At 35.4% G+C, this 23,996-nt stretch overlaps 2 protein-coding genes across 6 annotated transcripts in view; one reads left to right on the top strand and one right to left on the bottom strand.

Annotated features, from left to right (window-relative positions):
- aspm (assembly factor for spindle microtubules) overlaps positions 1-2,703 on the bottom strand; it is a 35,518-nt gene extending 32,815 nt beyond the window's left edge. The window contains exons 1-2 of one of the 2 annotated variants that reach the window (XM_087302746.1): positions 2,326-2,703; positions 34-177 (exon numbers count right to left, since the gene is read on the bottom strand). In XM_087302746.1, coding sequence (XP_087158872.1) covers positions 34-177; positions 2,326-2,616 — 435 coding nt within the window. In that variant the 5' untranslated portion in view covers positions 2,617-2,703. 2 annotated transcript variants of the gene reach the window in all.
- Positions 2,704-4,317: 1,614 nt separating this feature from the next.
- The window catches only part of crb1 (crumbs cell polarity complex component 1), a 55,976-nt gene continuing 36,297 nt past the window's right edge, over positions 4,318-23,996 (top strand). For 3 of the 4 annotated variants that reach the window (XR_015521252.1, XM_087302935.1, XM_087302936.1), the window contains exons 1-3: positions 4,318-4,476; positions 18,290-18,890; positions 23,614-23,805. Coding sequence is in view for 3 of the 4 variants with exons in the window: in XM_087302935.1 (XP_087159061.1) it covers positions 4,392-4,476; positions 18,290-18,890; positions 23,614-23,805 (878 nt within the window). In the remaining variant the exon portion in view is untranslated. Of the gene's footprint in view, positions 4,477-18,289; positions 18,891-23,609; positions 23,806-23,996 lie in introns of all 4 variants that reach the window. The other variant, NM_001044943.1, reaches the window with a different exon arrangement.

Here is a 23,996-nt window from a genome sequence, read left to right as displayed (position 1 = left end):
ATAAATCAAATAATGAAGCCTATAACTGATTACCTTCTTCTTTTTTGTCGTCTCTGCTTTCCCAAGCAATATTGCTTGATGTTTGACAATGCCATTTGCAACAAAGCAGAGGAGTTCTCGAATCCCACCTTCTTCCACTGGTGTCCATGTAACAGTTAAAATGATGCTGTCCTCAGGCTGGAAAATATAACGTGTGATTTTAAGTTATTTATCCATATACATTCCAAACTTATACTTAGGGTTGGGAACCAAAATGTAACCGGTATGCACCGGACCAAATCAGCATATGATTTTCAGAGATTTTTCTGAATTTGCAACATTTTTCTAGAGACATCCACCATAATTTTATGGCTCAAAAGTATCCGTTCATGTACCGGTACCATTTTAAAAGTATCAGTTTAGCACCGGTATCAAAAAATAACCCCAAACGATACCCAACCCTACTCATAGGGGCAATATGGCAAAAATCCAATTTCAATTAATTATTTTCCATATTGAACAATAACAATACAAATCAGTTGTTCATGCTTCCAGATTTAAAAGGAGTATCCCAACAATGACTGAAGCCACAAATTAGAGGGTCCTTTCAGTAGCATTACCTATTTTTGGTGGCCGATAATTTTTGGCAGCCTAAAATTCAATGCATCTCTAATATCAACACACTACTAGATTCCTATTGTTGCACATTTCTGCTGTGTGATTGGCTCTCATTTAGTAAAAAAAATTAAAATTCCAGAGCTTATCATTGTTATTTAAATATATTTTATTGTGATTGATATGATATTGTTTAGTGGCCCTGCCTTACTTATAAGACATCTAATGTCTGTGTTCAACACCATAAATCATCATATACTCCTAGTCCCTCAACAAAACACTAATACTCAAGTAAAGGCATTATAATTGTTCATATCCTATCCGTCAGATCATTACCATTCTCTAATGGGAAAGGATCTAATTCCAGGATCTCCTGGAGTTTTTATTCATTCAATTTGTTTTATCTAAATGAATGGTGGTAAAGCAGTGTGCATTTTAAGGTTCTGCTTGTTTCAATGTACATGCTGGCAGAGGGAAACATTCACAGAAGCTACAGAATTAGTTTTCATTGCACTTTCTAAATTTTGCAAGATAACAGAGAGTGGATTATTGATATAAGACCAGTCATTTTCTTTTAAAATTATGATAAGACAGACAAAAGTTGGCGTTAAGCCTAAATTCAAATGTGGGAAAACAACTTTGTTATATTTGCTTGTCGGGGAAAGTGTTACCAGCAGTTTAAACTGACAGATATTGAAATACAATAGAGTAGAAGGACCAGTAAAGCAGCTACATCTCTGCAGTGCACAGTTAAAAAAAAAGTGGCTGATTACCTCAGAAATATAGGCTATATGACATATATGGCATAATATTTACATCATTTTTGATAAATTTTTTAATGTGTGTAGCATGTACATGAAATATTTCATTCCTCCGCGTACCACTAGAAGGAAGCAAGCCTGTGTGCCACTAGTGGTACAAGTACCACAGTTTGAGAACCACTGTTCTTAGTGCAAAAAAGCAACAAAGGTTTACAACAAAGTTATCTGCAGAATTTAGCTCTTTAATGAAATTAAGACTTTTTGTTGTTCTTGTTATTTATGGCAAAATGATGACATAACTTTAGAAGGCTTACATAATAGTGACAAACTGATGCAAAAATGGTTATGGTAATTTTTTCAGATTATGGTTTTGACAAATTCAGTCTAATGAACTGCCAAACATCTGTGTGTGTTTCACAGAATAAAGAAATGTTAACAGATTTGGATAAATAAATGACAAATTTAATTTCTTGCTAAACTACTAATAGCTTTGTGCATCAAGCATGACCACATGTGAAAAATAATGTTGCAATTAATAGTTTTATACTGCATTGTATTTACAACATTTAGTCAATGTGAATACTTCAGCATGATGTAGGCAGTATTAGCTACAGTGAACTGGCATAACGTTACTGCAATAACTACTGTGGTATACACCACAATTTACTATAGTAAAACTCAATTAAAGTGGTATAACATGCCTAGTTGTAAAAAGCTTGGTATTGGTGACGTTACATAAAATAGGTTACTATAGTTATTGTTTTAGTTACCTCATAAACTGAAGTCCTTCACTTTAATCTACTGTAGTAGTTATACTGTAGTTACTAAAAATTAATTTTTTTCTATGCAGTTGTGAACATTCACTGTGTATATACGTGGCTACAAATGGACATTTAAATTTGTTTAATATGCTTTCTATTAACATATTTACACATTTATGACACATAATCATTTGTATATTTGCTATTACCTGTATTGTGAACGACATTTGATCCACCGAAAAGCCCTTGGATGCTGAGATTTTATCCACAATGACTGTAGCTGTGGCATCATCAGTGGGATTTTCAATTCGTAAAGGTAAAGATTTCGAAGATCCCAACTTGATCGTCCCGAACGACACGAAAGGAGCTCTGGAAAACTGAAGTAAACTCAGCACAGGAATCGAACTGCTGTTTTCCTTACCGGATTTATCGCGACTACAGTGAGAATCAAGCGGTGGACTGAAGTCCAAACACTCCGATTTCGCTACTTTAAACGACATGTTTATGTTTATGGCTCATCTAAGCGAACAACGAAGTTGGTAAATCCATGTGTCAGTGCTGCTGAGCTGAACTACAAATACCGTTTCAAAACAGAGCACGCATTCGTACGTTTGAATTTTGCGTGCAGGCCAGGCGGCCAATCAGCTCTTTGCTGCTCATAGAATTGTCCAATCACTGCATAGAAGCGTAAAATCGAGCCAATCGCAGCTCTAGGATTTCTTTAAAAATCCGCAGTCACGCCCGCAATGCAGGAAACTGTTGCATTTATTTTAGTGTTGTACAGTGAATGCGAATATGCATTTTATTACGTATTTAGACCATATGATAAATCCTCAAAATTAATTACGTAACTAAAATACAAAGCTTAACTGAAGCAGTTCTCAAATTGGGTCTGTTTACATTTTGTTTTACACATCACGTGGCTAATTTCAAACATTAGCAATTTTATCATGGTAAACAAAATAACTTTTTTATTTTTATTACAGTATTTGCCTTTTGTTATTATTTATTAATATGTACAAACTGGTAATACGTTTTTATATTTACAATTTATGCAGGTATTTTGTTATATTTCCACCTAAAATAGTATAGTAACTTATAGCAAATACTATAGTGTTTTAAACCATACTAAAGTGAAGTACTATGGTAAGTTGCTATGCTAACACAATATTTATAGTCAACAAATTTAGTTTTCAATAGAAAATAGTAAAATTCAATACACCACAGTTTACCTTAGTAAAATTAAGGTATACTACAGTATTTATTGCAGTTTATCAGTTCACTATGCTACACTACAGTTTGCTGTATGATTATTCATTAAAAAGTGTTGTAATTACTAAAATAGGCTAAAGTACTTTAGTATGGTTCAAAACACTATAGTATTTATTAAATATTATTATTATAGTATTTGTTCATGTGGTTTTTGAAGTTTATATTAATGGATTGTATAGAAATTGCCTATTAATGTTTTCTTCTTCTGTTTGTTACAATCCAAAATAGGTAAAAAAAAAAAATCTCGATATAAGTTTGCAATTTTTTATTTAAGTTCAAAACTAAATTACATTATAAAGTGTCGTATTTATGAAAAAAATCTTTTGAACAAAATAATAATACATTTTACCTTGATTTCCACAGGACATTCATTATTACAATAGTTATGTATCATATTTTCATAAAGTTATTTAAAGCACAACAGTAAAGGTAAATATTTTTTTTTTTGTAATTTCAATTTTATGCATCTTGTATTAGACCTATGTTCAAAAAATATAATAAATAATTAAATGAACAAACCAAATTAATTAAATTACCCATTCGGCTTGGTGCTCAGCAAGGTGTTTCAACTAAACGAAAAGCTGTGCACATTTTACCCATGAATCCTGGCAGATGGCACGAGCCATCTCTTTTGCATCAAATTTACTTTAAGAGCTATTTGACAAAAGTCATCAGTCTGTAGTGGATGGAAGGCCGTGATTACAAGTGGGTGAAAAGTACTGCTTGCTAGCATTTTATCCCTCATTTAAAATCCAACGTAATCATCACCCGCTAATTATTATTCAGACAGCATGCCTGATGGCCTCGCTCCCTGTTCAAGTCTTCACCAATCCCCAGAGGCCTCTTTGTATTGAGGATACAGAGAGTTGCGGCTCATTGGTGCGTATGTCAATGAGAGCGTGCTAAGACTCAGAGCCACAGAGACACACACACACACACACACTGGAGGAGTACACACACCGTCATCATGTCAGCTTGCCAACTATCACAATGACATCTAACTATGGATATGGATCTAGCGGTTTGGGGTTCAGTGTGGCTCAGATTGGTGGCTTGTGTCTTGTTTGTTCTGCTGCAATGGACAGAAAGTAAGTGGACCAGCCTGTTGCTTTTATGCAGTGTGATGTAATTGTTAGTCCACTTGTTGAATTATATAGTGTAGAGATTTCATTTTTATTAATTACTGTATTTATTATTATTTTACTTTTAGAGTTTAAGTAAATTTGGTTTTTATTTGAACAATTTTTTATGTTTTTAACACTTTATGATGATATATACTACTTGTGTGTGAGTGTGTATATTTATGAAATGCAAATGTAGTTCTTTTATGGATGAAAAGGACTACCGGATAGTTGATATTATTCTTTTTTGCTTTGAAATGGTTGTGTGTGTGTGTGTGTGTGTGGTCAGAGGTATCGTAACCCATGGACGCATCATCCGCAGTGGCACTTAAGAACATAAAAGGCTTTGCATCAAAGACACTTGGAAACAGAGCTGCGCTTTTCATTCTCTAGACTCGGACACATTTAAAAGGATTGCTTTGCTTTCATCACAAGCGGCCCGGGCTGTTATATCTTTGCATTTTTGGTGTTGCATTGCATTTGAGTTGGATATTGTGGGTATCTGCAGAGGGCTGTTAATATGAACATATGGTTGGACGTCCAGTAATTGTGTTTTTGGGATAATTTGCACGGAGTCATGCTGAGAATTGGTCTAGACTGGTCCTGTAAGCTGATCTTACAGAATCCCCCCCAAAAGTGCACAAGTTTGATCCTAAAAACCAAATGGCAAACAGGCTGACATGCATTAGATGTTTGATTTAGGGTTAGTTCACTCAAAAATGAAATTAAATACTCACCTTGATGTCATTCCAATCCTCCTGAGATATTTGTTCAGCTGTGAAACACAAATGAGAATATGAAATCCGGGAGCTCTCTCATCCTCAGCAATGGATCTGTCTTGTTCAAAGTCCAGAATAGGAAATAAAAAACATTCAGGGACTTTAGTGAAAAATTGCTTTATTTTTTACTTTTATTATTTATTCTCTTTAATGACAGGTCAGAATTGCAACAGGTAATACAATGTATTGCCATTATGGTCTGTTTCCACAGAGTGGTACGGTTCGGTTTGGTACGGTTCATAAGGCGTACCGAACCAAACCGAACCGATCGTACCATACCACTTTTTCGCCACCCTTTCGAAAGGGTACCAAACACGAGAAAAGGTACCAAAAGGTGGAGCTAGACCCGCAGCTGAACGCTATTGGTTTACAGAGATACATCATTCGCTTACGCAACAAGCCAGAATGAAAACAAAATGCCTGCCATGTTTGAAATACACAGCCAGAGATTACAGCGGAGTTATATATACATATAATAACGAGTCATGGTCGACCCAGGCTCACACAAACCTTGTCATCATGTTGATGAACAGCCACAAAGCCATGGAGTAGAGCAGAATCTACCCTGTGCCTTAGAGTCAGTAGCATGGCCGGTATAAGCTTCTGACGATATGATAACCATGGATAAAAATATCACAGTTTGACAGTGTTGTGATTACTACTCTAAAATATATCATTTTAAATGTCTGATAAAAACAAAAACTTTTTCCACTTTGATCATAATATATTTTATTTTGAGGAACATTTAAAATATTTTGTAACAGTTAACATGTCGGGCTGAATAATTCAAGGGAATTATTCATTTCTGCTGCCTTCATCAGTGTCAAAAACACAGATTTCTTTACAATTTAAAACAACATCATTGGATATCTTTTCTGCTGAAGATACTGTTGTCCTAAAAAAATTAATTAAATTAATGAAAATCGTACACATCCAGTGCCTTAGGATTGGTGTAGCAGCAAATTTTGATAGTTTTAAAACCTTGACTTTTCCAAATCGTGGTTGAAAACGGTTATTGCCCCATGCCTAAGCACAACAAACACTGTCAGTACTAAATACAATGCCTGTACTAAATACACGCTCCAATCTGAAGATATAGTCAAACATAGTTTTTTTAAAGTCTTTTGGGACAAAAAAAAGGTGTTTTTAAAGATCTAAATGATTACAGTTGAAACATTAAAGACACATGGAATGATTTTACAATGTTTTTTAGTTTATTTTCTGCACCATTGCTGTTTATGGAGGATGAGAGAGCTCCAGGATTTCATCCAAAACATAATAGTGGACTAAAATATAAAAACTATTATAATATCTTAATTAGTAGTTAAAGATGAACGAAAATCTCAGGGGTTTGGAACAACTTGAGGGTAAGCAATTAATAACATAACTTTTTTCTTTTTTGGGTGCACTAACCCTTTAAAAGTAGAAGAAATTCTAAGCTCAAAAATTAAAGGTTTAGTTCCCCCAAAAAAAGAAAATTTGCCATCCAAAATGTGCAACAATTTATTTATGTTTAAATGGCTTTAGCTTGGGGTGGCACGGTGGCTCAGTGGTTACACTTCCCCCTCATAGCACCAAGGTTGCTTGTTCGAGTCCAGGCCGGGACAGTTTACATTTCTGTATAGAGTTTGCATATTTTCCCCATGTTGGTTTCCTCTGGGTGCTCCAGTTTCCCCCATAGTCCAAAGACATGTGGCACAGATGAATTTGGGTAAACAAGAATTGGCCGTAGTGTATTTGAGTGTGTGTAAATTTGAGAGTGTGTGGGTGTTTCCCAGTACTGGGTTGTGGCTGGAAGGGCATCCACTGTGTAAAACATATGCCAGAATAGGTGGTGGTTCATTCTACAGTGGTGACCCCTGATAAAAAAGAGACGGAGCTTACGGATTTAATTTATTAATGTCTTTAGCTCAAACTGTGGTCCTTGGAGATTCATAATGTACAAGTTAGCAGCTACTAGAGCGTTAAAAGTCAAACGTACAGGCAACATGAAGTTAATACTTGTGTAGGTCTTATGAAGCAACAGTTTGGAACATGAGCTTCTCGTCAATTGATGATGTATGCATGAGAGAAAGCTCTTTGTTTACAATCGAGAAGGTGGATGTGTGTGGTACTGCTCATCTAATTTACTTATATGGGGTTGTAATGGTTTCTGTAATCCAGTGTTTCTTAACCCTGTAATGAAGACACACAAACAGTACTCATTTTCAACCTCTTTCTATTCAAACACTCCTGAATCTACTCATCAGGACATTAGAAGAGACTCCAAAATCTTAAATGAGTACATCAGATAAGGGAGACATCCAAAATATGTGTTGGTGTGCCTTCAGGAACAGAGTTGAGAAACTCTGCTGTGTTCTATAAAAACGTTTTAAATAAAGTGTCAGGTTAATTCTTGTGCACACCTGGACAGTTTTAGCTTGCGCTTGTCATCAGAATTTTTTTTGTCATTTTTGGTATCCTCACTCAATCAATGTTCACTGGTATTGAGCAGAGTGAATGTACCGAAATTACTCCCTGACTATAGATATGGCACCTATTGAAAAAAAGAAATACACCGGTACACAAGGTGATGCTGCACAATTTTATGCTTCTGACACTCATATTTTTTTACAGAAGTAGTAGTCACCCTCACGGTGTTTTCCCTTATTTGTTGCATAAGCTTTTCCACTTTTTACCTCCTGCACATACAACTCACAAACACACGGTCAAAAGTTTGTAGGGAAAAGTTACAAACCATAAAAGAAAATGACATTCACCATTGAATCCAATTTGATCTGCAATTCTGGTGGTTTTTTTTTTGTTTGAGCACCATCAAGTCACATCTTACAGCAACTTCAGCAGCTCAAGAAGTGAACAAAAGCATCAATCTCAATCATAAAACAAATTTTTTTTAAAAATATTAACGACACTTAGGGCTGGGTGGTTTGGCCTTAAAACATAAATCTCGATTAATTGAACTTTTTAACTCTATTAATTACGATTAATAAACGATTCTTTTGTTTATTTATTTAATGTTATGCCCTCATAGTTTACTGACAGGTTTTGTACAGTAATTATGCTTACATATTACAAGTGAGACATTTTTTAATGAAGAGTGTTTTGCTTGATTTTAATATAATTAATTAAAACACCATTTAATTTTAAAAAATAAATGTAATAAATTCAACACACACTATCTACGCTATCTATCTGTGAGTATTTATTGAACATCAACATTGAATAACTGAAATTAAAAAACACATTGCCTAAAAAGAACTGACCTGGAAAAGCTATCAATTATAGATAATGAATGTCGTTTTTTCGATTAATTGCCCAGCCCTTATGATGCTTTTACATCTGCATTTGTTAAGTCAAAGCTTTAAACATTGATGATAAATGTCAATAAAAATCATCAAATTGTGCATAGGTCTTTACTTGTAAGTTTGGCAAGAAGACTTGACAAGAAGCTTACGCTCCAGACTATCGAGAACACACTCGGGACTATTTGCTGATTCTGCTAAATGGTAATAATATACATAATAAACAGTTTCAGTACAGGTTGACTTTTTTGACTCAATACAACTCTGTGTATTGTCAGGAGCCAGGATTTCATGCAAGAATACAAATGCACTCACCATTGACTTGACTTGAAGAATGTTTGTAACCAAAAAGTTGAAGGTCAACACTGGCTTCCATAATAGGGATTATATTTTAAGTCAGGTGGATGTGATTTTGCCAAGTAGGACACAATCCTGGATTAACATCTATGTGGATACTGGAACATCATTTTTGTTTGAAAATGTAATCCATACCTATCCCTACCCCCAAACCCAAACATAACTGTAAATTATTTCAAAATCAGAGGGGAATAAAAGTTGGATAACAATAAGAAGCACATAATGGCCAATCGGAATGTTCATTCAATAGATAACGCAGAGGCACAGTAGGTAGTGCTGTCGTCTCACAGCAAGAAGGTCGCTGGTTTGAGCCTCGGCTGGGTCAGTTGGCATTTCTGTGTGGAGTTTGCATGTACTCCCTGCATTCGTGTGAGTTTTCCCCGCAGTCCAAAGTCCATGCAGTATAGGTGAATTGGGTAGGCTAAATTGTCCTGTGAATGGACCCAGAGATGGGTAAAAACGTGCTGGATAAGTTGGCGGTTCATTCTGCTGTGGCGTCCCTGAATTAAGAAAGGGATTAAGCTGAAAAAGAATGTATGAATGAATGAATGTTCATTCAGGAACATGTGCTTGGTGAAATCACACTAACCATAGGAGTCAATAGGGACCAAAAACCTTACCAATATTCTTCTAAGTATCTTCTTTTATGTTCATCTGAAGAAACATATGAAGAGTTCAGACGCAAAAACCACTAAATGCCATCTGAAATGTTTTCCTAACATGACTATTTTTTTTTTATCAGCCTCCTATGTTTATGTTCAGTTATTTCACTTTAAAGACGATGTAAATAACTTATTAGACACTATAAAAGCTAAATTACTAAGCCTACACTCTGGAGGCTGAGAAAAATGCTAATTTTAGAAGAAAATATTAGATGGCCTTTAGAGGTTTTGGCATCTAAACTCATCATATATACACAGTAAAACCCAATTTGTCAATTTTGAGTGGTAACACTTTACAATAAGGTTCATTATTTAATGCATTTTCTATCATGAACTAATCATGAGCAACACATTTATTAATCATAATTGAACATTTACTAAAGCATTATTAACATCCAAGTCCATGCTTGTTGACATTAGTTAATGCACCGTGAGTTAACATAAACTAACAATGAACAACTGTAATTTCATTAACTAATGTTAAATAACATGAACAAATACCGTAGTAAATGTATTGTTCATTGTTTGTTCATGTTAGTAAATGCATTAAATAACATTATCTAATGAGCCTTATTGTAAAATGTGACCTTTTGAGTTAACTACTATCATTTCATTTAATAAAGTTGGGATTTACAGTGTAGAATTACCGTGAAATTAGCTGTTGACTATTTGTTTTTTTTTTCAATGCTTGAATTTGATATTTGACTTTCAAAGTGCCAGTAGCTATTGACTTGCATTAGGCTATATGAATTAAATGACACCAATATCTTACCACTTTGATGGTCTGAAAATCAGTAAATTAACAGCATGTTTTAATTTTTGGGTGAACTATCCCTTTAAAGACTTTTGAATTCAACAAACAAGCTCATTAGCCAATATACGTAGAAGCATTTTCTCTCTATCGACGCTGAATTTAAACAGGGCCAATCCTGCCAAATCAGGCTCGTGATTGCCTGCGCTATCAGCCTTTGTTTCAATGCGTAGTCTGTAATAAAAAGACATTGCAGGCTGGCGGGGTTGAATAGGGCTTCTAGACACCCCCTTAATGACTGACTTATGTCTATTGCCGGTTACCATAGCAATCTCTGCCAAAGGCAAGCTGGAAGTGTGGAATTGGTTGCTATGGGGACATAATTTGATGCTTTGTTGAGACTCCAAAGTTTGCAAACGTCCTTGCGCAGCGAGCAGCGTGAATAGGGCTGTCACAGAGGTTAAGCCATTTTTTTGGATAGATAACAGAGCATTGTTTCCTCTGGCATTTCCAAGAATGACCTGCTGAATACAGGAAGGGGGCTTTGATACATGTGCTTTATCTAAAGCTGTGCAGGCCATGCGCTCTGTAGATGTGACCAGTCAGGTATGTGCAAAAACTGACACTTTAATCTAAAATGTGTAGGTCTGAGGATTAGTTTACCCAAAATTAAAACAGGCCCTCTCAGTTACTTACTGGACAATACTCGCTGTCAAGACTTCAGTTCACAATGAGAGATTTCTGTCTTTCCAATCGGGAAGTCCATTCACCAAAATACATCTCCTATGAGAAACATGTCTTAAAGTTACAGTTCAACCCAAAAAATCATTCACTTACCCCTTTACTTGTTCAAAACCTATTTGAGGTTGAGCACAAAAAACTTATGTAGTAAAATGCTGGTAGCTTGCACCTATTGACTTCAATAGTATTTTTTCTTACTATATTGAGTCCCAGCAACCAGCATTCTACAGAATATCTTTTTTGTATTCAATTGAAAAAAAGAAGCTAAAGGTTTAAAGCAACGGACCACTTTTTTTGGAAATAGGCTAATTTTACAAGTCATTTAGAATTACACAGTTGGGTTTTACCATTTTTTTTTATTCATTCAACGGCTCTGGGTCTGGCTGAAGCAGCTTAGCTTAGCATAAATAACTAATTTAGTGTAGACCAAGGGGCTGTTCCATAAACCAAGCTTAGAGAATAAGCTAGGCTTATTTGGGCAAGTAAGGTTTATTAATGGCGGATTCAGTTTCATAAATCAAATTTACGATAGTTTAAACTCAGTTACTATAGAAAGTTATGCTGGAAAACTAGCCTGGTCCGAGGCAGGTTAACAAAGGTTAAGTCAAATTCAAGCTTAATCAAAGTAATGTTAATATTCGCCTGCTGTAATTTGATGCCATTTTATTTAATTAAACCTCTTAATAATAATTAAAACTTTAGTCACTTATTAGTAAAGAGATATACACCAAACATCTGTAAGAATAGATCGATATATATATAATTTTTATTCAAATAAGTTATTGCAAACAAAACATACAAACTACAACATTTTGAATAATTTTTAAATGTTATGGTGTTTTTTTTTTCTTCTTTTTATTGAATTTTTACTTAATATTTTCCCCCAACATACTCATTTAGGTGTACTAATTGTTGGATTGAGATCTTCAGTTTATTTGTTTTGTTAGATTAGTTCCAAATTTTGCTTTGGCACTGCCTAATCTAATGTATATGCACAAACATATTATTATAAAGCATTGTGTAGAAAATAATAATTTAAAATATTCATCTGTGAGGGGTGTACTTTGCTATATGTAGTATATGAATTAAAAAATTTTATAACCAAAATATATAAGCATAAGAAAGCACTGACTGATATAAAGAGGTAATACATTTCTTAATGAATGACTTTAAAGCTGCTAACCCTGAGTGGAATAATCAGGTGATAGATCCGAGCCAAGCAGTAGCCTCACTTTAATGTAAAGATATTTTTCTCACGGGGCACGGGAAAAACACTTGTTAAAGGGAAAGAAACATTCTTCAGCAGTGTTGGCAGCAAATTAAAAATTCCACCGCTTGTGCGTGGACAGCTCTTGCCATTTTAACTTTAATGTGCTGAAGTTAAGCACATTTTGTAGGTTACAGTGAACCTGCAATGCATTAAAACTTTTCCTTGCAAGCAACAATTGGCAGTAAGTGGGCATTCCCTGTAGCCCTCTCTCTAGCGCGTGCGCGCAGTCAAGCACAATTTCCTGTATTGCGACAAATAGTTAATTCAATGTTAATGGGCCTAGATAATGGTCTATTTTTTAATTAAGACGACGTGCAATTTCATGTCAGCTTCTCTCTTGCTTTGTTGTAAGGCCTAGTTTTTGATTATTATGTTTAAATTATTATGTTTAAAACAAACGCGGTCTCATTTCAAAGATCTTTTATTTCTCGAAGTTGTCATGGTAGCACACAACATAATTGATGCATCTATGCTCAACCTTCAGGGACAGTAACATGCATGAGCAGTTCTAGATTATTTAAACTGAACTCAGATTAGTTAGATCAAATGATCTTCTACTCGCTGTTACGAAGCCAGTTCGGCTCATTGAAGTGAGGTTTTTGACTTTAGTCCCCTCTTTTTTAACTTTTATGAGACAGCCAGGGGTGCTCAAATTCGTGGAGTCGTGGAGGGCCGGTGTCCTGCAAAGTTTAGTTCCAACCCTAAATGTACCTGGTCTAGCTAATCAAGCTCAAGCTGTGGTCACAGTGCACTTTTCTCCCCATAGATTTCCACAGCATCAGACCGGAAACGCAAGCTCATGTGATAAGTTTCGCAGTTCGCTGCGATGGAAAGTTGATGCTTGGTGAACTCTGACCTGCGAAATTGCATCACATGACTGCGTGAGACCAACCGAAGATCAAAACATGACCTCTTTGGACAGAAATTTAAAACATGGACCAATTGCTCACTTTTTTAATGTCTAATTATATAGTTTAATTCACCCATTTCTCAGTGCCAACACAATTTCACACGCACAAACTCTAGTGTGACCGGAGCATTAGGTTTTGAAATACCAATGCAGGTGTTTTGAGGCAAGTTGAAGCTAAAATCTGCAGGACACCGGCCCTCCAAGACTGAGTTTGGGCACCCCTGGTAGCATCTACCAAAAAAATGTTCCTATTTAAATCTTGACTGCAGTTACATCCCGTACTAAGACAATCGAAAATGGAAAGTTACTATTGGCTGTATAGGGCCGGTTTCACATTCCTGGAGGGCTGCAGTTTAGCTTTAACCCTAATTAAACACACCAGATCAAACTAATTCAGTCTTTCAGGCTTGTTTGAATCCTACAAGTATGTGTCTTGAAGCAGGGTTGAAACTAAACTGTAAACCGAGTATGACACCCTGCTGTATAGTGATGCCTGCAGCAGGTGCATTGATTTTTATGTAGTGTCTAAAACAATCACCAGCTAGTTAACAGTCCTACATAATATCATTGTGCCTGGTACAACCACAATACAGCAAAGATCCTTTATCAATATGAGCGTAAAGTTAGTAGTCATATCGACATGGAAAATAGCCACTTTTCATTTTCTGTAGTGCACAATGTAACTATAGAAGAGTCAAACTTTAAATAGGAAAATTATTGAAAACTTTTTATTTTTATTTTTTTTATTTTTTTAATTACATGCTAATGATCTAATCTGATTCAATGATATATGCTAAGTTAAGCTAAAATGACTCCTGTCAAAGATCAAGTGAATGGATTCAAAAATGGTAAAACTCAGCTGTTTAACTTTAGGGGAATTGTAAAATTAGCCCATTTCAAAACTAAAAAGTGGAGTGTTTATTTAAAAACCCATAATCCCTTTAAAGTGCAATGTTACTCACTTTGGAGAAAAGCTTCTGTAAATGTCAATCTATAACAATTATTTAACCAATGATGACGTAATCAATCTGACTGTTTTGTCAATGTAGTGTTGAACAAAGGCTCCAGTTGAGCAAGCATATTCATCACCCTGTGTCTACAGAAAAGTGGAAAAAAAAATGTATGGATGAGCATTTCTCAAGGCAATGGAATTTACCAAGTGACATTATACATAAAAACAGATGCTATAAAGTGCTATAAAACAACGATTACGAATGCAAAGTGCCAAAATATGGGTGAAATAATAATCATAAAGTGTAACAGTCTGATTCATGTAGAAACAAAACAACATATTTTGACCTATATTACTAAATTTCAACATATACAGTAGAGAACAATCTAAAGGTTTAAAAGATAGCAACATTACTTAAAGCAGTGGTTCTCAATCTGTGGTACGTGTACCACTAGTGGTACGCGGGCTTCCTTCTAGTGGTACACAGAGGAATGAAATATGTCATGTACATGCTACATATATTATAAAATTTATCAAAAAACATGTATATAATATGCCATATAGCCTATATTTAAGGCTAATCTGCCACGTTTTTTTTTTAATGTGCAGAGTTGTAGCTGCTTCACTAGGCCTACTACGCTACTGTATTTCAATACTACTCATTTTGGTGGTACTTGGAGAGACAATTTTTTTCTGAGGTGGTACTTGATGAAAAAAGTTTGAGAACCACTGTCTTAAATGGACAGTTCACCCAAATAGGAAAATTCTGCCATTATTTACTCACCAATTTGTTCCAAACCTCTTTGAGCTTCATCTCTCTGTTGAACACAAAAGAAGATACTTTGAAGAATGTTGAACACTGGTAGCCATTGACATTGCATGTGTTTTTCCAATGTCAGTGGTTACCAGTTTCCAACAGTTCTCAACATATCTTCTTTTGTGTTCAACAATAAAAAAGGAAACTCAAAAAGGTCTTTTTTCGTTGACAAATGATCCTTGAACTAAATGTGCCTGGCTAAAGTGTTTTTGCACATAAACTGGATGTCATTTTAGTGTATGTCTTTTGTACAAACGTATGGTAGTGATCATTGCTGTGCTCTCATTAAAGGGGTCTAGCAAACAAAGCTATGCTTAGTAGATAAGACTAATGGGTTAATCCCATGCAGTCACATAAACCCCATGATCTGATTATGGGTGCTCAAAGCTCATATTCCCCATAGCAATATACACAACGCAGCACAAGATCATAATAGCTTCTAAAATAGCTGCAAAGAAATTACATTTACATTTAATAAAGTGTACCTTTATGTGCAACAGCCCAGAATGGATAACTATGATTGTATGTGGGATTTGATTTTCAAATCTTTGCGCAAATCCCACAATGACACCAATACACCAATAGAAGTATCACTGCTTGTTCTTAGAAGCTATTTTAGGACAATACAGGCCCAAGCCTCTATGACCTGATGTTTGACTTGCTCTGAAGTCCATTTGGCTCATTAGCTGATTCATCTAAAGCTCATTAGCCTTTTGTTCTGACTGTTTGAAGGGCATTTTACAATGACAGTGAGGCACAACATATGTGACTACTGATGAGCTGTAATGTGATTTTTTTCTATTGAATGTTGTGGGTTAAAAACATCCACTTAATGACAAAAGTGTATAATAAAACATTTTGTATTATGTGAAAGGAAATCTCGAAAGAGGAAGTACCCCTTTACATTATATATGTATACAAGTTGAATTCAGAATTATTAGACCCCTTTGAATTTTTTTCAAATGATGTTTAACAGAACAAGGGAATTTTCACAGTATGTCTGATAATACTTTTTCTTCTGAAGAAATTCTTGTTTTATTTTGCTAGAATGGATTTTTAAAAAAATCATTTTAAGGTCAAAATTATTAGCCCCTTTAAGCTCTACAATAACTTTCCTAACTACCCTAACCTGCCTAGATAACCTAATTGACCTAGTTAAGTTATATATATATATATATATATATATAGTATTATATAAAGCTTTTTTACATAAAAAATAAAAAAACTATACAAAGAAAACCAAATTGTATAAATAAATAACTCCAATACATTCATTCATTCATTTTCTTGTTGGCTTAGTCCCTTTATTAATCTGGGGTCACCACAGCGGAATGAACCGCCAACTTATCCAGGAAGTTTTTACGCAGCGGATGCCCTTCCGGCCGCAACCCATCTCTGGGAAACATCCACACACACACTCATACACACACTCAAACGCTACGGACAATTTAGTCTACCCAATTCACCTGTACCACATGTCTTTGGACTGTGAGGGAAACCCGGAGGAAACCCATGTGAAGGCAGGCAGACTCCACACAGAAACACCAACTGAGCCAAGGTTCGAACTAGCGACCTTCTTGCTGTGAGGCGACAGCACTACCTACTGCGCCACTGCCTCGACATAACTCCAATAATAAAACTGAAAATAAAAGAGTAAATAAAATAAAGTAAATAAATAACAAATGGGGTTATGGGGTCTAGGCAATCATATCAACTTTGATCAGAGTATGTTCAGTTGTTACAGTTGAAGAGTTGACAAAACACTAATCAGTTCTGATGAAAAAGGTTGGCATACAGTTTGGAACTGGTGTGGAGCATATCCTCCAGAGTTGACATGACTTGAAATAATTCACCATAAGTCAATTTGTTACCTTTTTTTTATTTTGCAAGAGTTAATGCCATCACAAGAAAGTGTTGCGTAAAGAACCTTTAACATGGATTAAAAAAACTTTTGTTTAGTAAAAATTATTTCTTGAGATTATAAAAATGTTCTTAACACTAAAAGGGGTTCTTTCAAGAACTGTTCATGGAAAGTTTTGAGAAACCAGAATTGATTGTCTATGGTATTACTTTTAAAGCCTTTTAAATGTCCCATGAAATGCTTCAAAATATGTGTTTTATTCCATATTTGATGTAATCTAAACCACAACACAAATAGAGGGCGGGACATGTTGTAGCTCCTCTCCTTAAAAAAAAAAAAACACCAATAGCATTTTCTTTTATCACCGCTCTGCCAGTTAGAGTGGTTGAGCTCAAGAGCTCTCTTCTTGAAGGGAGTGGGGTATGTCAGACACTAGAGAGCATTTGATTGGTCATGATTTGATGAGAATCTGTATTAAGAGGTGATGTGAATAAAACCATTTAGGTGGAAGTAACAAAATAAAGGCTCTACATATATGTTTTATATCTCCTAAACACAAATTTTGTCTCTGTTCTAGAACAGTGGTTCTCAAAGTGGGGGTCACAGGACAATGACAAGGGGTCTCTTGGTGATTTCCAAAACTAAAATAAATGTTATTAAACTATTTAAAGTACCATTTTTTTTTCATAACCCACAGAAGATAGTTAATCGTTGCGCTAAAGAAACAACAACATACAAATAAAAATCAGCCATCAGCCTTTAATTTTTAGATTAAAATGTAATTAAATTATAAATTACTATAAAAAAACAATATATGGTTATAGACTGTTGCAGGTTTTGTTGTCAGTATGCTCATGTTTATATATGCCTATAGATGTGTCTGCAACATTAATATATTTACAGTATAACCACCTTAAAAAATGGGGGTCGCGAGTCACTGACATTGCTATTTCGGGGGTCGCAGGCTGAAAAGCTTGGGAACCCCTGTTCTAGAGCACACTCGCTTATACAGTAGATATTCTAGTAATACTGATACTACCATCTACAAATGTTATTTTAATTTCATGGGACCTTTAAAGGGATAGATAATTCTGACATTATTTAATAACCCTCCCCTTTTTCAAACCTGTTTGAGTTTCTTTCTTGTTTAAAAAAAAAAAAGACAATATGAAGAATGTTGGAAAGCATTTTAGCATTCTTCAGCATATTTTCTTTCATGCTCAACACTTTATATCTAACTGAGTGCGAATAAATGGTAAGAATGTTCATTTTTGGGCGAACTTTCCCTTTAAGAGTATAACTATGCTGCATGCTCTTCCTTTTTATGGGAGCAGAATGTTTAACAAATGTCTAAATGTCCATGATTTTATCCTTGTAGGTGTAACACTACTCAAGACCTCAACACTCTGCCTGGACAACCCTTGCCAACACCAGTCAGAGTGCAGGGAAGCCCTGTCTGATTTCCTGTGCCAATGTCAGACGACTGTGCCAGTCTTTCCCAGCACGCGTTGTGATTCTTCCAGTACGCTCTGCCAACTGTCCATCTGCCAGGGCAATGCGACATGTCAACCCACCGGCGCCCACCCAGGGGAACTAGTTTGCCAGTGTGACTCCGGCTTGTTGGGGCAGGACTGTCTTTCCAGTGCCCAGCTCTGCGCTCAGGGGCATTGTGGGGACAGTGCCCACTGTCTGGCAGTGCGAGACCAGAGTCCAGGGTACGCATGCATCTGTCAGGAGGGTTACACTGGGAGATCTTGCGAGAAAGAGGTGGACCACTGCTCTCCTAACCCCTGCCGAAACCGCGCCATCTGCCGCAGCAGAAGGAATGGGCCCACTTGCTTCTGCGTGCCAGGATTCCAGGGCCAGCTCTGCGAGATTGAGGTGAATGAATGTGTGTCGAGGCCCTGTAGGAACGGAGCCACCTGTGTGGACAAGATCGGGCACTACATCTGTCTCTGCAGGCCTGGATACATGGGTAGGTGAAGTGAGGGAGGGGGGGGGGGTAGTTGGGGTCTGATGCTCTGCTGCCAAGTGCCACTCACCTGTTTGACCAGACGTGTCAAACTGCACTGCTGAGTTTGGGCCACAGTCCAACAGAGTTTAGTTCCAACCCTTCTCCAACATGTACACATTTTCAAATAAGTCTGATGGTCTTTGTTAGGTGGATCGGGTGCTTCAACTTTTTTGTAAATAGATTCGTTAGTTGCCTCTGATTATTGCCAAATTTTAATCCATTCAGTGATTTAAAATATTTGTTTATGCATTCACCCATTCATTGTACACTTATGTTAATAAAGTTAGGGGGGGGCGCCGTAGTTATGTTAATAAAGTAAGGGGGGGGTGGGGGGGTGGGGTTGGGGTTGTCAATGTTTGGTCCTGAAGAGAATTTTGATATAAAAGAAAACTAAACCTCATCTTACGGCAGCTTTAAAATTAGGTTTAATTTAGTCCAGAGCCGAATCATCTTCCATTTTCCACATTTTTGGTTTAACAAGTGACATATATCTTTTTAACTGATTATAAAATTGTTTAATTAAAGTGTATATGCTATTTTCCATAACAGTTCAAGAAATGCTAATCGTTACTGGAGCTGCCATTTTGCACGGTTTTAGATGCTGTTGTTATTAATCAGTACGCACAAGCTTTGCAAAAGTGCTCTTAGTGTCTAAATTCACTCACTAGTTTTCATTCTCTCTATCAAGTGGACTCTATTTGCAAACTTTTGCAGGGAATTCTGAAAGAGGTTATGTGAGGGATTTCCAACACAGCCTGCCTGCCATCTGAATCGTCTCAACCACCGGCTAATGCATCCGTTGCCATCTTGTGGCTGAACGACGATTTTACATATAGGGAAAAAGCCAGCATTGTTTGATCAAAGACTTCTGACATTTACTGTTGGAAACGTAAAGATGCAGTTTTAATAGATAATTAGAGTTCAAATTCCTGTCTTATGTTGGACAAATGTATTTTGTCAATAGCCAAAAATATATTGTATTCTTTTATGCCAAAATCATTAGGATATTAAGACCATGTTCTATGAATAGATGATTTTAAGGGTGATTATTCATATTCCAGGTCATCAAATAGTTGTATCTCAGATTTACACTAATGACTGGTTTTGTGGTCTATGGTCACAATTTATTTTTCAGCAGTTTAATTTGATAAAGATTGATAAATAGACAGACTGTCTGATATATATATATATATATATATATATATATATATATATATATATATATATATATATATATATATATATATATATATATATATATATATATATATATATATATATATATATATATAAGCAGGCCCATAGCCAGGGGGGTTCGGTGGTTCAAAAGACCCACCCCTCACTAACAAAGGTCCACTCCAGAATTTTTAGGCTTTTAGGCTTTAAGATCAAGCAGAATCCTCTTTTAGCTGTTGCTTCAGTGACTGAGGACAGAATGTGCTGGCCAGTTTGTGTTTGCCTAATAAATGACAGTAGTCTAGTTTTTAATTTAAAGCTTGAACAGCATTCTTATTTCTAATAGTCATTCATTCATTTACTCTTCGGCTTAGTCCTTTTATTAATCTGGGGTCGCCACTGCGGAATAAACTGCCAATTTAATAGCATATGTTTTACGCTGCTGATGCCCTTTCAGATGCATCCCATCTCAGGAAAACATCCATACACACTCATTCACACTCATATACGGACAATTTAGCTACCCCAATTCACCTGTACCACGTCTTTGGACTGTGGGGAAAACAGGAGCACCTGGAGGAAACACACGCGAATACAGGGAGAACATGCAAACTCCACACAGAAACACCAACTGACCCAGCCGAGGCCCGAACCAGCGACCTAATTGCATTGAGGCGACAGCATACCTACCGCACCACTGCGTCGCCCTCTAATGATATATGATCTAATACATTTGTATTTGAAATATAAGCATTATTCTTATATTTTTTTCTTCTAAATCTTTAGGAAATGTTTTGGGACATCAAAAAATGTAGTTAATGACCATCTGACAAGGTAATCCAGCAAAAACTAATTCTTAAAAGGTATTTAAACCTCATAATTAAACAGAAAATGTGGCAAAAAAAAAAAAAAAAAAACTGCAAAAAGGCCCACATTTTAAGAAAAAAGACCCACCCTTACACCAGGCTAGCAACAGGCCTGTAAAGGATGATGAAAAATAACTAATTCAGAAAAGCAGTTGTCGCGTTTATTTTATAGTTTTACTTTTTAAATGAGACTAATTATTTCATCGTTATTTCAAAGGGAGATCTTTTTATAAGAGGGGGTTATATTTATTACTAGCCTACAAGTTAAATAACCTGATGGCGACTGTCATGTGAATCGTCTCAACTAGTGGCCAATGTAGCCACTGCCATCGTGTGGCTGAAAGATGATATTACAACTTTGGAGAAAAACCCAGCACGCCAACAACCCTAGAGCTCTGACATTTGCTGTTGGAAACGTAAAGATGTGGTTTAAATAGCCAATTAGAGTTTTCATTTGTGACCACAAAACTCACAAATTCTTAAAAATCTTAATAATTTAACATCTTTAAAGAGTCTTAAAAATACGTTGTATGAGCCAAATGATAGATTTTTATGCCAAAAATCCATAACCTTTTTTAAAAAATTTACCTACCCCACCAAAAAAAAAATGTTTGGATTGCATTTCTTAACTCTTAATGTCACTAGTTAACACCCACAATGCATTTTTGTTTAACACATCCCATAATTTCTAAAATATCAACCTCTACCAAATGGTAGATATGTCGGTTTGTGGTAAAAGTACTGGAATTAAAGCATAATCTATTAAATAAATATGACGTGTAAGACCAATTTATTTAAAAGCATACCTAAAATATAACATTTTTGAATACTAAAACCTTTTTTTAAGTATTTCATAAAATATTTCAGATTCTCTTGTTTTCTTGTTTTTGTTTTTTGTTTTTCATTAAAATCCAAATTTAGTGTAGAAGCGATCATGTTTGCTGTGTGTGTAAAACATTATTTAAAACAGTCATTCTTTACATTATTTTAACAGTAATTATTTAAAACAGTAAAAGTATGGTCAATCATTGGTAGAGGGGCAGTCAAAGGGTTAAGATTAAATAAAGATCAGGTTCCAGGAGAGGAAAAAAAAAACACTATTAATGTTCTCAGCAGTGCAACACTAAACAGATATTTACCTCAGGTTCAAAGTTAACAAATCGTTGTATCTCTAAGCCAAATATTGTTATATTCTAACAAACCAATAAACCCTTCAAAAGTACACGTAGGACATGGTTTTGTGGTCTATAAACACATTTTATGTAATAGTTTTTTTTTTTTTTTTTGTAAGTCAAGTTCTGTTAAGACTCATGCTACTGAAGATTTCATCATTATTTCCCAAACATTTTTTGAGATAAAGTAAATTTAATTTACAGTTAAAGTCAGAATTATTAGCCCCCTTTGATTTTTTTTCTTTTTTATATACATATTTCTTAAATGATGTTTAACAAAGCAAGAAAATTTTCACATCATGTCTGAAAATATTTTTTTCTTCTGGAGAAAGTCTTTATTTCGGCTAGAATGAAAGCCGTTTTTGATAAAAAAAAAAATAATAAATTTTAAGGTCTAAATTATTAGCCCCTTCAAGCTATATATATATTCGAGAGTCTACAGATTAAACCATCGTTATACAATACCTTGCCTTATTACCCTAACGTTTCTAGTTAACCTAATTAACCTAGTTGAGCCTTTAAATGTCACTTTAAGCTGTATAGAAGTGTCTTAAAAATATCTAGTCAAATGTTATTTACTGTTATCATGGCAAAAATAAAATAAATCAGTTTTTGAAATGAGTTATTAAAAATATTTTGTTTAGAAATGTGCTGAAGAAATCTCTCAGTTAAACAGAATTTGGGGAAAAAAAATAAACAGGGGGGCTGGTAATTCTGACTTCAACTGTATATGCAGTAAGTTGTTGATATACACTTCGTGTTTATAGACACACTGTTTGAGAAGCTTATGTTACACCAGAATTAGTACTCAAATCTAGAGATATAGTTTTAGTAAGTGTAAAAACAACAACAACAAAAAAACAAGATATAAATCTTTTAGCTGAAAGAATCCACACACAAAAAAGATTTTAAAGTACTAATTCACCCAAAATGAAAATTCTGTCATTAGTTACTCATCCTCCACTGCTTTAAAACCTAAGTTTAAATAGGCGAGTTTTTTTCCCCCTGAATAATGTTAGAAGACACAGCTATTGACTTCCATAGCTTATACCATGAATGTCAGGGGCTGATTTTTTCCAACAATCTACTGAATCTCTTGTTTTAATCAGAAGAAAGAAATTCATAAACGTTTGCGTAAATGTTAAGGAAGAATTAATCTCTTTAATCTAGGTGTTTGCAACAAACTGAACTATAAAGCAAAACCGTGTGTAATGGAACTTCCTCATGTCACAACAAAACACTGTTGAAACACACACACGATGTGTTCAAATCTGCTTTAAAAACACTGCTGATCAAGTGCAGGAAAGGCTGTGGGCAGCATATCAATAACCCTAAAGGCTGACTGCGAGCTTCCAGTTTGAGTCTGTTTGATCCGGGATGAGGTCTGTCCAGATGGCATGTGTAATAAGCCATGCCGAGATCTCGGATTGGCATGTTTTGCGCTCAGCACCGCTGTCTGTGATGTTGCAGGTAGCAGCTGTGAGCTGGAGATTGATGAGTGTCAGTCACAGCCCTGTCTCCACGGCGCCAGTTGCCATGACCACATCAATGGCTTCACGTGCACATGCCTGGCGGGTTTCCAGGGCGAGAGCTGTGAAATCAACATCGACGAGTGCCGTGACCAGCCATGCCAAAACGGGGCTCTGTGTGTGGATGAAATCAATAGGTAGGATATATTTCCATGCTGCCATTTTATTTTCGCTCAAGGTTTACTTAGTGGAAATGAAAAATTCAATTAATTTCTACTGTTCTTTTGTTTCATTTAGTTCATCTTAGGTCAGACAAATATATATATATATATATATATATATATATATATATATATATATATATATATATATATATATATATATATAT

The sequence above is a fragment of the Danio rerio genome, chromosome 22, assembly GCF_052040795.2.
Source record: "Danio rerio strain M-AB ecotype USA chromosome 22, GRCz13ab, whole genome shotgun sequence".
NCBI classification, from domain to species: domain Eukaryota; kingdom Metazoa; phylum Chordata; class Actinopteri; order Cypriniformes; family Danionidae; genus Danio; species Danio rerio.
This window is presented reverse-complemented; position numbering and strand designations above follow the sequence as displayed.